Raw genomic sequence first — 16189 nt, 5'->3', positions numbered from 1 at the left:
ACGCCTCTTCAATAGGTCCTATGATTGAATGTAGTCTGGTCCAGGAGTGTAAAGGTGAGCGGAAAGGCACTGGAGCAACGAACCGCCCTTGCTGTCTCTGCCTGGCCGGTTCCCCTCACTCCACTGGGATTCTCTGCCTCAAACCCTATTACAAGTGCTGAGACACTGGCTTACTGGTGCTCCTCAATGCCGTCCCTAGGAGGGGTGCGTCACTTGGGTGGGTTGGGTCACTGATGTGATCTTCCTGTTCGGATTGGGTTCGTGCCGTGGGGGAGATCTTCATGGGCTATACTCGGCCTTTAGATAGTAAGTTGGTGGTTGAAGATATCCCTCTAGTGGTGTGGGGGCTGTGCTTTGTCAAAGTGGGTGGGGTTATATCCTGCCTGTTTGGGCCTGTCCGGAGGTATCGTTGGACAGGGCCACAGTGTCTCCCGACCCCTCCTGTCTCAGCCTCCAGTATTTATGCTGCAATAGTTATTCTGTCTTATCCGGTGTCCTGTGTGAATTTAAGTATGCTCTCTCTAATTCTTTCTTTCTTTCTCTCTCTCAGACGACCTGAGCCCTAGGACTATGCCTCAGGACTACCTAGACTGCTGTCCTCAGTCCACCTGGGCGTGCTGCTGCTCCAGTTTCAACTGTTCTGCCTGCAGCTATCGAACCCTGACCTGTTCACCGGATGTGTTACCTTGTCCCAGACCTGCTGTTTTCAACTCTCTGGAGACAGCAAGAGCGGTAGAGACATTTACTCCTGAGGTGCTGACCTGTTGCACCGTCTACAACAACTGTGATTATTATTATTTTACCCTGCTAGTCATTTATGAACATTTGAACATCTTGGCCATGTTCTGTTATAATCTCCACCCGGCACAGCCAGAAGGGGACTGGCAACTCCTCATAGCCTGGTTCCTCTCTAAGTTTCTTCCTAGACTCTGGCCTTTCTAGGGAGTTTTTCCTAGCCACCGTGCTTCTATACCTGCACCTGTGGTCCAAGTCTGGGTTTAATGGTCTCTTTTCCAAGCTTAAAAGGATAAACATTCACATGCCATGGGTCAGAACAGGTTGAATACATTGGCCATGCTGTCAATCTAGCATGACTTCTGCCACGTTCAAAACAACTGGAAACTCGTAACTGGGAAATCTCCGACTTCAGTGTGTTCAAGACAACTGGGAACATACGTTTTAAACAGTTATCCAACTCGGAATTCCAAGTCGGGAACTCCAGCCTCTTTCTAGAACTCCAACCAGAAGATCACTGACGTCATGATTCTACCTTGTTTTTTTCCTTAGTTCCCAGTTGTCTTGAAAGCACCATAAATCCAGAAAATGCCAAAGTTTGATGACAAAATCTTCCAACAAGAAGAACCGCCACACCACCTTCCTGTTCAAGTGAGCACAGCACAACAAGGTATGTCCAAAATTGTCTTGTATGCTGCTGCATAAATTATGTAATATACCAGGGAGATACTGTAGCTAAGAAAGTAACACTAAGTGTATGTTGTGTAGTAAACTGGTCCCTTCACCCTCATAACTTAGCCTACTGTTCTGACTTGGTGGTGCACATGCCGCTGCACGGCAAACCCAGCCAACTGTATATTATCCGTGTCATGGTTCAGCCACAACTCGGTGAAACATAAGATATTACAATTTTTTACGTCCCGTTGGTAGGATAGTCTCAACGGAGATCCTCCAGTTCATTCTCCAGTGAATGTACGTTGGCCAATTTTTAAAATATGTTTTTATATTGCATAGAAACTGAGGCCCCTGGTGTCCAATCACTGTAGTCCAGGGTGTATAACATTTGCCTGAAGACTAACTGAATTCTTCCACTGCTCTATGTTCGCTAAATACTTCAGCATGAGACTGCCATCCTTGAAGTTGTTTGTGGGTTGTAATAAAACAAAGTAATCAGCTATTGGCTCATCACTAACAATCAGCAGTGGTAAAAACGCTGCTTTACCCATGTGTTCTGGCTATGGCCCAAACCACCAGTTTCTGGGACTGATCCGAACAGTTAGAATGTGTTTGATTCTAGAAATCGTCGGGAAGGTACTAGACTCACTGCAAAAAAGAACTTCCATGGGTGTGGCGTAGCATTTGACTATAGCAAGGACTTTGCGTAGCCATGCAATTATAGCATAGGCAGGTGGACAGAGCATGGTAAAGCAGATCAAGCTGTTAAACCCATGTCAAAATGATAGGTAACAATAGCACAGCAGAAAATGTATGTATATTGACAATGAAAAAAACAATGTTGAAAAAGTTATTTTGTCATATATTCAATCAAAATATGGCAATTCTACATGTTGATACAGCTCTCTGACCCCAGATAAACTATAGGGTCTTTAGTCATCATAATATAGAATTATTTCATAGTGTAAAATAGATACAATTTCTATACAAAATGCAATACTGATAATTATTCTGAAAGGGTCTGAAAAATAGACATTGCAACGTAAACCGTGAGCCGATTACTTTCAGTCACGTTATTAAATAGCCGTCAGTCAATATGCATGCACAACTACACACAAGTGATGACACATTCTTAGTAGTTTGTTTCTCAACAATGAAGACTTAACTAATACCATTCCTTCAGTACATTGATCAGGCTTGAAATAAAAACCTTTATAACATGGGCCATGTTCATTTGGAAGTAAACAACTTAAACAGGGAGGGACAACCAATAAGAAAACCCACATTTTAGTTCTGTTGCGAAACGTTTTAAAACACTTTCAGTTGCATGCCCATGATGTGAAACAATGGGCAGCATGAGGCGAATCCCAACTGTTGAGCGAATGAGACCTGATGATCATCACTGATGAAGTTATGAAGCTATGCACTTATGAAGTGTAAATAATATAGAAAAATCATAAAGTATTTGTCCATAGTTGTGAGGTTACGATAGTGTTCTTCAGAGCCATATGCAGAGACGATTACTCACATTATTATATCTAAAGGTTCAACATGGTGTCCGTTATTGTCAGTCAAAGTTTGCCAAACTCCCTCTATATAGTATATGGATCTGGTGTTCTTGATGGCACTGTATGGTATCAGACTGTTCAAGGCCAGTATGGGACACAAGATGAAGCACGTCTTCTCAAGTAGCATCAAGGTGTGTCCCTTGGCTCTTAGTTGGACTATTATTATTTTCTTTTCAGTCTCGTAGGTCCCAGAAGATCGAACAATCATATAGGCAGGAGTTCAGGTGGACTTTCTCCATAACAGTATTTTGCTTGTGAATTTCTGTAGGTATTTTCATGTTGGACACTCTGCATTAGCAAAATGAGAAGGTAAACACAACCATTAGAATGTTTTTCTTACCATCTCTGCATGAAAGCATGTGGGGTAGGGTCAGGGAGGTATGCATTTGCTTCATGTACACAACTCAACATACCTGCGATGAAGTTCGACACTTAGCTAAACATAGCTCAAAGTGGTCCTCCACGGCGGTGAAGAGGTTCTGAAAGCCGTCTGCAGCTCTGTTCAGGAAATGCTCTAGTAGAAGTTGCTAAGAGAGGGAGAAAGAGAGAGGGCAAGTGAGTGAGGGAGAGAGAACATCAAAAAGAAAGGGAATGTTGGGTGAAGAGATCAGAGAGAGAGGTGTAAAGGTCAGATCAAAATCTGGTATTTCTAACATGGATTAGTTATAACTCAACCACTACAAAAGGTTAAGATGAAAACAATGTAGAGTTGAAGAGTCAAAGGTAAGATAGAGATATGATACCACTGACTGAAAAGTCATGCATCCTCCAGCAAATTCTCATTTGGAACAAACAATTTAGCTATTGGGTGCAGCACAACAAGAGTGCCACAGTTTGAATACCTTATCAGGCTGGAGGCAGCAGGACACACAGTACTCGTAGATGTTACAGCAGCCATTGGCCAGACAACTTTTACAGATGTACTGTCTGGAGCTCAGAGCGTTGACATTACAGCAACCGTTCACCAGCAGATCCTTCCTCTCACACACATAACCTGGTGGACCATTACATACAATGGATTAGTCTGACTTGAATATTGAAGTTGTATTTCATGATACCTCAATGATAGGGGCTTTTCTTAATTCATCTTTCCTTGAATCCCATCTCATCAAAACACATTGGAGAAGAAGGTCTGGTGGGAGGAGACAGGATGTAAGGAATCGTGGAAATATAGATTGAGATAAAGCCATTATTTCCTAAGGGATAACAAGTGAGTGAATGAGTCCAGTTTGGTTAATAACTTACCCAGTTCATCTGTGAGCAGTGACTTGCCCTGAATGGAGTTTCGGCACTGAGTGATTGGTCTGCTACTGTTGCCCAGGTTAAACCTGACCTTCCATGGGATCCGGTGGTCCGGGTCCCTGGCCTCCAACAGGGTGCGATCCCTTATGGTTCTCTCCTCCTGCATAACACAACACAATTCATCTCACAGGTCTTGTATAGCCAAAGGGTGGGTATAATTTGTGGAATGTTCCAACATGAATCTGTTTCAAAAACTTCGTAAATAACAAGGTTGTCAACAAACAACGCATACTAAGTTGTATAGAGGCAGAATAAGATACCAGGTAGGGAGTTGGCTATTTAATTAAGTTTTTCACTCACCACGTTAATTCCGTAAAATGTCTGTCCTCACTCTGGTAGCCTATGGACAAACCTTAAGAATAAGCTACGTGGTGAGTTGATGCCTATTCGTCAGCTAGCTGAATTGATCATGCTACTTTGTATGCGTTTGTTGGCAACTTGTAAGTTACTTTACGAAGTTTTTGGAACAGATTCCTGTTAGAACGTTCCACAAATTATACCCACCCGAGCTGGACCTCAGACTCTGTATAGGCTAACGTAGGCCTGTACAGACAAAGATAATCTGTTTTCCAGTTCTTTGAGCTGGACATAAAGCTGAGATGTCAAAAGTTTAAATACCTGTTTCAGGGTGTTGGTTAAGAAGTAGATCAAAGAAAGTCCAAACACCACACCTAGCACCCAACGTTTTCTCAGTAATCTTCGTAGCACCATGGCATGACCTTAGGAGATCCCCGCGACCACCCAGTCCAGCCAGAGGAATTTAATTGCAGGAATGCTCCAATAACAAGCAAGCTGGATAAACTGTTCAGTAGAGACTTGCAGTTCAACTGGGGTGTCTGGCTATGACAGAGTAACTGTTTGGTCAACACCATAACCGCAAACTAACCCATTTTGCTAGCTAGCTAGCTAGCAATACTAGGCTTGAAAACGTGGTAGCTGTGAATACATGAGCTGTAAAAAAAAATATTTCCGTAGTGCTAGGTAGCTAGCTAAAAAAGTAAATATTAGCAAGCCGTTTTGGATAAAGACTGCTTTGTTAGCCTGTGGGCACGCTAACGACAATGGGCTAGCTACTGTACTCATCCAGCTGCTAGAGTTAGCATTAGCTAGCTAACGTTAGTAGCCTGCTGTAAGATTCATCGCTAACTGGCTATAACTCTACAAGAGACACCTGTTGCCGACATTCACTTCAGAGAAAGCCTCGGAAATAAACGAACATTTTAAAAATCTGACGTCCACCATCAAAACATTTTCCAAACTCGGATGTGGCGTGGTGGGAAAGTGAACGCTAGTTGGTTGATTTACAATTTCACTGACGTCATCATACAGGGAAAACATAGTTGCGAGCCTGGCAGCCGCAGGGGTGTGTGCTACAGGGGTATGATAATTATAAATAAAACGATGATTCAGGTGAGCTTAACAATTTCCTTGCAAAAATATGCATTTAGGAAGCAACCATATAAATCTGAAAAATCAGTAAACCATGGTGTGATAGTGCCACAATCTATCTGCGGCTAGCTATAATGTCGCAATAAAAGGCTAGCCAACCATTGATAACCCCCCTGCTGCTCTTTACCGTATTCACTCGTTGCCATCTGTGTGTCTGTCTGCACCCCACCACAGACCTGGATCAAATGGGGATGGACTGGATGTGCCATGCAGAGGAGGCAGAGCAGTAACACCGATGGCATGCCCTCAGAAAGGTTCGAGTCTACATTCTAGGACGCAGACCTCTCTGCAGGTTCATCATAACCTGACATTTCCCACTAAAGAGGAAGGTAGATAAGACATGTTACCTTCAGGAACCAAATTCATTGAAAGGAAATACAGGAAATAGACTAGACAACAGTCTTTGAACCGTCAAAAGATGTAGCTGATCCCCTCTGCTCTCCAGGACCCATAGCCAAACCCTGGGATCATAAAGCAGCCTGGACCAAGGCTTGTTTGACTGCTTGAAGCCTGACTCTCCTACCTCCCCTAGCAGCTCTTCTCCGGCCTGGTTGGGGTCGGGGTTCCCTCTGGTCCGGCGTGCCCTCAGCTAACTTCCAGGCAGTTGGCCTGGTTCTGGCGACTCCCCAAGATGTCTTCATCCAGATGACCGTCTCCTCCAGGGAGGAAAGGGGTCCACACCACACTGAGGGTGGGCAAGACCTCCCCCGCCCGCCCTCGCAACTTCATCACCACCAGCTACTCCAGCACCGTACCTTCCTCCTGCACTCGGCTGCAGGGGCCATAGAGAGGCATGGGAACAGGAAGGTGGTCTCTGAGGAGCCCTCTACACTAGCACCAGCAATATCGTATCTGAAGTCTGTAGTCACCTGGCTGCAGAGGGAATTCCCATTCCTCCTGATCCTCCTAGATAAAGTTTGTTTTCAGCACAAGCTGGGTAAGACTGGTTTTAGATTACAAATAAATTAAAGGGACTCTTATACCAATGTAGAAACACAAATTACTACTCTGATTTATAATGTTTTTGTTGCCTAGTCAAAGAGTTTTCATACTAAACTATCTTCATGGCCTAATATTTTAGTAGTTTCTTTGTAATTGTATAGTAATGGAGTTTTGTGGAATAGGTGGAATAAGGAACATTTGGGAACTTGGGAAGTGTCAGATAGTGTGTGTGACTGACTGATAACTATAACATGTATCTCTCTGGTAGGTATTGCTGTGTGCTGGGATGGCCAGCACGTTTCCTTCGCCAATTCAACATTCAAGCACCTGGTGTCGCTACGGGTAGTCTTCACATTTTATACAACTTCGATCTGAGACCATAACTCTTATAGTTTTTAGGTTTTTACATTTATAAACATTTGAGCATATTTCTTGAGTGTTATCTAGTCTACATAAATAGCTAGCTTGAGAATTGGTTCTGGCTCAGCTCGTGAGAACATACATACATTATTGATTAATAATGCATTTGATTATTTACTATTTGTCTGTCTGCGTATCAGGAGGAGAGGTCTGTGGTTGTAGCACTGTGGATGATCATGCTCCTATCTAGAAAAATATTGTATCACTACTACACATTCAGTGCTGCGCAGTTGTACAACAGGTATGGTAAAACCATGTTTCTTTGGTTGTCTCTTCATATGGCACTATAAAAATGTGACATTGTCAACCACTGAATGTTTAGGCCTATACATTAGGTTAACCGTTTGATTTTGTTTGACATTGTTGTCGTTGATTTGGTTTTCTTTCTTATCTGTGTCTGTACAGAATCCGTGTGGTAATTTATTCATTAATTTTTGTCCTTTATGCTCTAATGTTATTTTCATTGTCTTTAGGCATATGTCACCATGTGACTACTTTTCATGTGAGTATTGATTTTGTGTTTATTTATAATTTCACCTGTTATCACATTTAGTTTTGTTTTATGAAAATTGAGTTACCTTGTTCATTTTTGTTACTAAATCTTCTGTTGATCAATGAAAGTTTCCCTTGTAACCAATAGAGACTAGACATAATGTATCACGTCTATCCATGATCAAACCTCAACCTGTACAGAACTGAAGTCTCATGTCTCATCGCTGCTGTTTTTTCCCCCACCTCACCCCGATGTTTGCAAAGCCCAACATCAACAGCTTTGACTTCTTTGATCTGGGCGATGGGGATCACTGACTTTGTTCTCAAGTACTTCACCATCGGCCCTGTTTCTGCCCAAGATCCTCCGGGCCTTTAAATCCATGGTAAGAGTCTGTGTGAGTGTGTGTTATATTCATACTATTTTCTGGTGTCCTGAGGGTCACAGCTTGTGTGTGTTTTATATTCATTAAAGTTTCACTTATGTCCTGGGGGTCACAATGTGGGAGCGTGTGGGAGTGTGTGTGTGTGTGTGTGTTGATTTTGGTGTCTTATCCACACAAAAGTGTTGTTTATAACATGTTGTGGTCACAGAAAGAGTGTGTATTTGTCATTGTCTGTCTATCTGTTGGAGTTCTATCTGCGTGCAGGTTTTGCCCGTTGGGGTCACAGAGTGTATTTTGACTCGGCTGATAAACAGGCCAATCAGAGAGTGAGGCTGCTGCCACTGAGCTCATTTGTCCCTGGGGGGGGTGCAGAGGTGAGGTCATCCTTCCCTGGGGCTGGACCATTACTGCTGTGTGTGCTCCCACTCCTCCTCGGCTGCTGGGGTACCCGCGCCACGCTATCACTAAACCAACCGACCAACCAACCCCCACCTTTCCCACCACCCTCTGCCCCAACCAAACCTTGTCCTGAAACAGGCCCAAGTGGCCCACTTTCAGCCGATGAAGTCATGGCCACACATCAGCCAATCATTCTGCTTCATGCTTTTGCTTTTGCTTCCATCCACGGAAGGACTGATTTAATGATCTCACAAGCACAAACATGCAAGTCGGTACAAGTGGAGGCCTACAGAAAAAGACCAGACTCTTGTACATTGATTTACTGTATACCGTGGTGGGTTGTAAATGTATTTGATTTACTTTGCTCTACTGTTATTTTAACATGGCTTGTTGGCTACATTTTTGGCACTGTCGGTGCACTCCCACTTCAGGGAAATGTATTTTCTAATAACCATGCAGCAAGATTGAATGAAAACATGCTTTTAGCAGCTGATAGGAATGACTTATAACGGTGGCGTACCCAACTGCTGGGTAGGCTTTGATTGGTAGGTTGAGAGGTCAGCATCAATAATGAAACAAAACAAGCAGAAAGTCCCAGAATGCTTTAGAACTGCTTCTGTGGCTCAACGTTTCTGGCTGGAGTCCAGTTTTTGTTTGACATATCAAGTGGTTGTGTGTGTGTGTAGCCAGGACTAGGGGCAGGAAGGGACAATGAGGAAAGAAGCTGCAGCCTGTGGAGCCTAGGCCAGGGGCCATGCTTAGTCTGGAGCGTGCTGCTTTAAAACTCTTACAGTGTGCTGCTCTTAACCCATAAAAGTCTAAGCCCTGTCAAAGCTGGGGGATGATCATTTAGCTATTTGATTTTGAATTTTAAGACCCCTTGAAGTATAAAATAAATAAATAAATGAATTGAATAACAAATTCACCACATGGAACAACATATTTTATATCTATTTAACCCCTTATTTTTGCTGCTGTGTGCAAAAAAATCCTAGTAAATGGGTGCGTGCAGCTGTCAAAGTATTATGGATTGAGATCATGAGAACTTGGAGAAATTGAGTCAGAACTGTTCAGAGGTGTGTCCTCGGAATATTGCAAAATGGGACAGGACACTGCCCATCAGTGAGTGGTTAAAGAATAGAAAATTAGAGAGAGTGAGGCGAGTCATTAAGTCGAGCAGAAAGGGAATCATAAAAAAAGAATCACTAGGGCACTGTATTCAGGGAATAATTTGTAATCTTTCAGAGTGAGAATTTCTCATGTTTTAAGGATATTATACAGTGGTCACCAACCTGGTCCAGAGGCAGGCTTTTGTTCCAGGGCTGCACTATAATGCACCCGATTCTAGTGCCTTGACTGTGTAATATGTTCATCTTTCAGTCGTTTGACCTCTGTGGCCGAGTATCAGCCATACGCAGGGCTATGGACATTTTCTGCAGTTCTCAGGTGAGAAATGATTACTTTCTGTAAAGAAAAGTATCAGGGCCAAATACCAGCCCACATCACTGCCCTATAACACTACTAGCTACAGTTGTAAACCTTCAACTGTCAGTAGGTTTTGCCTGATCTTGCACTCTGATTGAATCATCTTACTACATGTACCGTATTAAAATGCAACATCAGAATAAAGATACTGTATACAGTGAGTTGACCCTGTATGGCAGGGTTCCCCAACTGGTGGCCTGCGGGTATTATTTGGCCACCCAAGTTTTCAGAGCAAAACAAATTGAGAATTATAATTATTATTACATTTTGGGGGGCATAAAAACCTGTAAAAACACCAGGAAATCAGCTCCAAGTTATTTTAATTTTGGAACTCTGTTCCCAAGTATTTCCATAATAGGGAGACACGTGATCATAAACAAATGTAAGCAAGGTTTGAAATGATTATGTGTTAGTCAAATATTATATATATGTTTGGGCTTCTTGTGGTCAATTTGCAGTCTTCAAATTATTTGTATTTACTGTATGTTCCGGGGGCCCGACCGACCACCCGCTCAAGAAAAATTTGGGCCGCGGCTGAATCTAGTTGATAATCCCTGCTGTATGGTATGGGAATGTAAACACAAGCTTTGTCTCTTTGTGACCACCTACCTGATGCTCTATCACCCATAGAGTTAAGGTGTGAGGGCCAGCAGCCAGCAGTGCAGTGAGGCCGGAGATTGTGCTATTTGTCAGGGTGACTTCAGAAACCCCATAGCTCTTCTCTGGCATGTGAGAGTACATACATCAAACCATACGCTCTGCTACTACATACTTTACTATAACACCATTCACTGGTGTTAACCATGGTAACCACAAGCCGACTGTAACAGTATGGGCTGTATCACAACCGGCCATGATCGGGTGTCCCATAGGGTGGCGCACAATTGGCCCAGCGTTGTCCGAGTTAGGGGAGGGTTTGGCCGGGGTAGGCCGTCATTGTAAATAAGAATTTGTTCTTAACTGACTTGCCTAGTTAAATAAAAGTTCAATTTTAAAAAAAAATTATATGACCCTTAGTGTGGTGTAGCTTGATGCTAAAGTCACTGTCCATGACTCTTTTGTTTCTTTCTGTGGCCTTACTGATCAATACTGTATTGAATAACTGACCAATACTCAATGCATACTCCTTTTGGTAAACCAAAGTGAATGTGAGTGTAAAGCCCATGTGTTTGTCTCTCCCACCTAGCATGCGTTCTGTGAGGAGTGCCTGTATTTGTGGTTAGACCGTGAGCAAACATGCCCACTCTGTGGTCGTAGGCACCACCTCTGCCCACTTCCAGATCTACTAGCTGGGATTGACAGGCATTAGCTTCCACTGGAGGACATTACAGAGGAATAAGTCATTTAAGTATGCCCTTACTGTGTTGCCCGTTGGAGTCTAAACTCTACAGTCTATACAGTTGTCTCATCCATCCTTCTAAAGAAATAGAATGTGAACTTATCTCCGTGCAGCACAGCAGTGTGGTATTGGTCAGTATTATTGTACAGGGTAGCTTATGTCAGCACATGAATTGCTCATTTGCTGATGTATTTTGTAGATCTTTCACTAATGTGACCATTCTTGCAACAATTTACGTGTTATACATTTCACCTGATTTCTAGTAAAGATACAGCTTATGTTTGATGACAACAGACCTACCAAAACATTTGAGAAACTCGAAAACAAGTTGTGTGTTTTCAGTATGTATCAGATTTTTCAATGAAACCATGGTTGAAGCAGTATTGTTCAGCATTTGTTGAATGTTTTATGTTGTCATTACTTTTTGCATAACAATGATAGCATGAAAGCATTTTTACTTTGAAACTTTTATTATCCAGAGTGAGCACAGAATTCACAATGTAATACAAATGTAAATAGCATGTAAAGAACACATTCTTTATAAAAGACACAGATTCAGCACTGCAATTGAAAACTACAGTTTTTTGCGATTAATAAAAACAGCTTATGTACTGTAAACATGAATAGCATGCCCTTATTTTTGCACACAAGATTTCTTGCATGGTTTCATAAACATTATCTGCCTTAACAATGCTGAGCCCCCAGCCAATTTCAAAAGTTCAAAAAATAGAACAGTTGATTTGACTTATTTTTTTCGTTATCAATATTTGATACAACTAACATCATTATTCACCTAATAAAAATTACTGCAGAAAAAAACCTTTACAAATTGACTTTCATATTTAGTAAGGATAGAATCCAGACTTTGCATGGTCTCTAATTATTACAGAACCTTATGTAAAAAGTAGTGCTATTTCTCCACAGAGCACCATTTCCAGATTGCTCAAAGGAGACGGGAGTCTAAAAAGTAGAGACATGTATTTTTTTAATACAAATAAGCTTTTTCAGTTAGGTAATTGACATCGTGTATTAGTGCATCGATAATTCAAGTGTAAGGTCGTCCACGTAATGACAGTCGCGTGGGCAATTCTAGTACGTTTTTCCTTTGGTAACGGTCAAGGGAGGATGACGTCACCGTTTTATTCTCGGAAAAACCGCCAGAGAGTGATTATACTAACACAATTTATGTCTGTTAAAAAATCCTACTGAATTCCAAGCAGTGAGTCAAACAATAAAATAAACTGGGAAATAACGCAATTAAAAATGTATTCACACAGTACTACATTTTATACCCATAAAACAAGAACTGAAAATGTTACTTAATCTCTGTGACATAATGTTATGTCACATGAATTCCGAAGCACAACATTTTCCTTAGCCAACAAAGTACAAAAAATGTACCCTGTTCCTAACTGTCTTGGTATGGTTATTATGACCTCGGTGCACACTGAACCTCGGCTGGCTGTGGCTGGCTGTCATCCTTTTTCTCAGTGCAAATATTCTGACAGCTCTCTCTCCTCAGGATCCTGAAGGCACCATCTACAGTGGATAAATATTAATTGCTTTGAGCGTATAATAAAACATTTAGATCATATTTAGAAGAAGTTCATCCTCAGTGAATAGCCCAGTATAGTTGTATGAATAACTCCATGTTACATACTCATTGAGATAAAACCCAAATTGTATAGATAAATAATCATCAATGATAAATACTAAATTGTAAATAAACTAAATCTCACACCAACTATAATTACATATCTTTAACCACATGTTCGCAAATCACCTGCTGAACATTGTTGGGAAGGTCGAGAATAAAGCGTCTTTACCCGCAACCAAGTTTGTTTACATTACTCATAGCCAAACCAACATGTGATGGGCACTTGCGAAGCTTACCTGTTGCTGGTTTTGCCGTTGCAGTGACTTACATCTACAGGTGTCGCTTTCTAAGAAAGATTATGAGGACGGTGATTTGTATTGCTGTGCATACAAAGCCTCTAAAGCGGGCTTCTCTATTTAACCCAAGTTTCTCATTATATCTGTTATCTCGAGATCCAACCGTCCAGTTTTTATCCATCTCATCCCCGATCCACCTGAGGCGAGAGGCGAGTGACTGGGTCCTGGAGCATGGTGAGGTTCCTTGGGCACAGACCATCACGTCGCCGGGTAGAGGCAGAGGCTCGTCTATCGGGAGCCAGCACATCTTCTCTACAAATCGCTCTATCTTCTTTATATGTCCCCTCCTCTGATCCGCTCTTATATAAAATTATCCTCTTTTACTGTCCGGATCTGATCAGATCTGGACTGTGTTTCTCTCTCTCGCTCTCTCTCTCTCTCTCGTTATACACGATTAAAGAGTCACATGGTGTGAGGGGTTTACATCATCTTTTCCCAAAAGAGAGAGGTAATCATTAACTCTTAAAAAAACGTCGTCTCATCTTATCTGACGAGCCTTTTGTTTGATAGGATGGAGGAATAGCGATGTCTATTGGATAATCATAGGATTTAAAATCAGTACAATACAGTCTACTGCCCCTAGACATTTTACACAATCGGAATTTTATGCTATTTGATAATTATGTATTTTCATGTCAATCTTATTAATTGTACCAGTTATTCTATTTTAAATGAAATATTGTAATAATGCACCACAGTTCGCAACGCCTAAAATAAACAATGAGGAATTAAACATCGCGGAACTCTTAAGACCGCAAAGTATCTCTAGTCGGACAGTTTTTGTTCCAGGACTTCAGTGTTTGTTTTAGTTTTAGCATGAGCTATATAAGTTACCTAGCCAGCTACTAACAATTTAACCCTACCAATTTGTAATTTTGTCTAAAAATAACAAGTCAACTATATGTATGTTGTTGTAACTATGTTAGAAAAACATGGCAGAAGACGAGCTTCTGGCGTTCAGAGAGCATTGGAAGCAAGAACTGACGATTAAAAACGAGGCGCATTCGAACCGTAACGTTACTCTTCAACCAAGTCGGGAAGACTCTAAATTAAAACGGTATTTTGAAGATTTCGGTCAGAACAGAAGTGAACCAGAAAAAAGACAGGATTCGACATCACAGGGGAGCAGTAAGGGAGGACAGGATGCATTTTTGTCTGCAGCAAAAATTCAAAATGAGGACCAACCCGAATATGTGTCGATAGCCGAGGGCTTGCTAGATGGAAGGACCAGTCCCTTGTTGGAGAGGATCCAGGAGGAGAGGACTCGAAGGAAGAGACAATACCACAGTCTGACAAGCGCCTGTAACACCTCCCAACAACAACCCCAGAGGAAAATTAACAAGGGTGACAAATTAGTGGATCAATTCATTCAAGACCTGGTAAGATGAGGGTGATAGTCTTTGTGAGGCAGCCTACCACTAGACATTGTGTGGATCTCGATTTCATTGGTATTTTCTTATTTTTGCAGAATGAGACAAATGACATTCCCTTCTTTGACATTGAGTTGCCCTACGAGTTAGCTCTGAAGATCTTCCAGTACCTCAGTCGGACAGAGCTGGGGCGATGTGCTCAGGTAAACTGTGATTTTCAATCACATAAAAATCATAATGACTCTGTTGTCACTTGAAACATAGGTCTGAATATTGACTTTACACTGATTTGTTCAATCTATTCTGATGTACAGTATATGGTGATCAATGAGTATTCATTATAGCCTCTCTGATACTTTCACAGGTGAGCAAGGCGTGGGGGGTCCTGGCAGAGGATGAGGTGCTGTGGTTTAGGATGTGTCAGACAGAGGGTTATCACCACGGGGCCTCTGTCTCTGACTCCCCCTGCTGGAAGAGCATGTTACGAGACTGCAGGAACTCTGAAAACACTGTGCGCTCCAACTGGAAGGTTGACACTTTGGCAACACTTCACCTGAAGTTGCCCTTACACCCATCAAACTGTAGAGTATTAACTATAGTAACAGCATTGTAATTACATAGGAATGTCTAGAAACAACATGTTTTGTGTCTCTCTTCATACTCCTAGAATCGTGTTGGCTCAATCAGCCAACTGCAGTACGAGCTGGGGAAAGTGTTGTGTGATGTCAGTTCCTGTGACAGCTATGTTGTTGCTGGGTAAGATATAACATAACCTGTTTTTAGTAGGGATGGGCACGGTTAATCAAATATCTGGATATCTGATTGGACGTTAGTATTCCAACACTTTTTTTAATGCTTATTTTAACAATGAAAAAGCTTTCTCTGAATTAAATTGTCCATGTTAAGTTGTTACACACAAGGATATATCATGACATTTGAAATGCATAATTTGATAAAACAACAAACTTTAGAATGTAGTGTTTACGTATGGCACATTGAGCTACTGCTGCTTCAGACGTCACATGGCTGACAGAACATTATTTACAGTTGTACACTAAATGTAGATTACAGTTCAGAGGATATACAATGGGATTGTTTTCTTTTCAAGCTAATTTTCTCTCTCATGCTCTATGGGTTGCATTTTAAATTAAAGGGCATTTTACTATCATAGCACATTTATCCCTCCGGTCAGCCCTGACAACGGTATGGTATTTTTCCCACTTTAAATAACGATTAGCCTATAGGCGCGCACCAACGCAGGGTTCCACAAGACCTGACACAGATCAATGTGAAACACTCACCAGAAAACACAACATTATATGATGGAGAACATCAGACTTCTTTCACTGTTACTATTCGCCTAGGCTACTGTTAGCCAAAAACTACCGATATTGTACCCTGAAAACAACTGATTGGTTAAGAGAGTAGAGCAAAATATGTATTTTTTTTATTTAGACTATCCGGATTCCGAAAAAAAAACATGATATTATTTGAATAGTGAAATCATTTAAAATGCCCATCCTTCGTTTTTAATGTCAGGAGGGGCAAGCAGTTGTGGTGATCAGCACGGTTTCAGCCAATAAATGGTGATCGATAGAAATTGAGCTGCTGCACTGACTTTGTACTAAAATAGACCCACCACTTGTCTTTGTCCTTTTTTCTCAAACTCTTTAAATT

The 16189-nt window shown here is 41.6% G+C and overlaps 2 protein-coding genes and 1 pseudogene across 4 annotated transcripts in view; 2 read left to right on the top strand and 1 right to left on the bottom strand.

Moving 5' to 3' along the window:
* Positions 1-2251: 2251 nt before the first annotated feature.
* Positions 2252-5600, bottom strand: LOC139411189 (SREBP regulating gene protein-like). The gene is made up of 5 exons (XM_071157118.1): positions 4899-5600; positions 4224-4380; positions 3821-3972; positions 3392-3505; positions 2252-3266 (listed from the first exon to the last, which is right to left on the bottom strand). Exons 1-5 carry the CDS (start codon positions 4989-4991, stop codon positions 3183-3185), a joined length of 600 nt encoding a protein of 199 aa, XP_071013219.1. The 5' UTR covers positions 4992-5600; the 3' UTR covers positions 2252-3182.
* Positions 5601-5629: 29 nt separating this feature from the next.
* On the top strand, positions 5630-12592 carry LOC139411187 (RING finger and transmembrane domain-containing protein 2-like; annotated as a pseudogene).
* Positions 12593-13553: 961 nt separating this feature from the next.
* The window catches only part of LOC139411186 (F-box/WD repeat-containing protein 8-like), a 38351-nt gene continuing 35715 nt past the window's right edge, over positions 13554-16189 (top strand). For all 3 annotated transcript variants that reach the window (XM_071157114.1, XM_071157115.1, XM_071157113.1), the window contains exons 1-4: positions 13554-14521; positions 14611-14715; positions 14877-15041; positions 15180-15268. In XM_071157114.1, the coding sequence (XP_071013215.1) occupies positions 14075-14521; positions 14611-14715; positions 14877-15041; positions 15180-15268 (806 nt within the window). In that variant the 5' untranslated portion in view covers positions 13554-14074. The remainder of the gene's footprint in view (positions 14522-14610; positions 14716-14876; positions 15042-15179; positions 15269-16189) is intronic.

This window comes from Oncorhynchus clarkii, chromosome 6, assembly GCF_045791955.1.
Source record: "Oncorhynchus clarkii lewisi isolate Uvic-CL-2024 chromosome 6, UVic_Ocla_1.0, whole genome shotgun sequence".
NCBI classification, from domain to species: Eukaryota; Metazoa; Chordata; class Actinopteri; order Salmoniformes; family Salmonidae; genus Oncorhynchus; species Oncorhynchus clarkii.
The sequence above is the reverse complement of the archived record's forward strand: the minus strand, read 5'-3'. Positions and strand labels throughout refer to the sequence as shown.

Coding starts and splice junctions, on each gene's coding strand:
- LOC139411189 (XM_071157118.1), bottom strand. CDS start 4,991: ATGGTGCTACGAAGATTACTGAGAAAACGTTGGGTGCTAGGTGTGGTG. Junction 3,506..3,820: donor GCTGCCTCCAGCCTGATAAG/GTATTCAAACTG, acceptor TCCCTCTCTTAG/CAACTTCTACTAGAGCATTT. Junction 3,267..3,391: donor AGTGTCGAACTTCATCGCAG/GTATGTTGAGTT, acceptor TTGCTAATGCAG/AGTGTCCAACATGAAAATAC.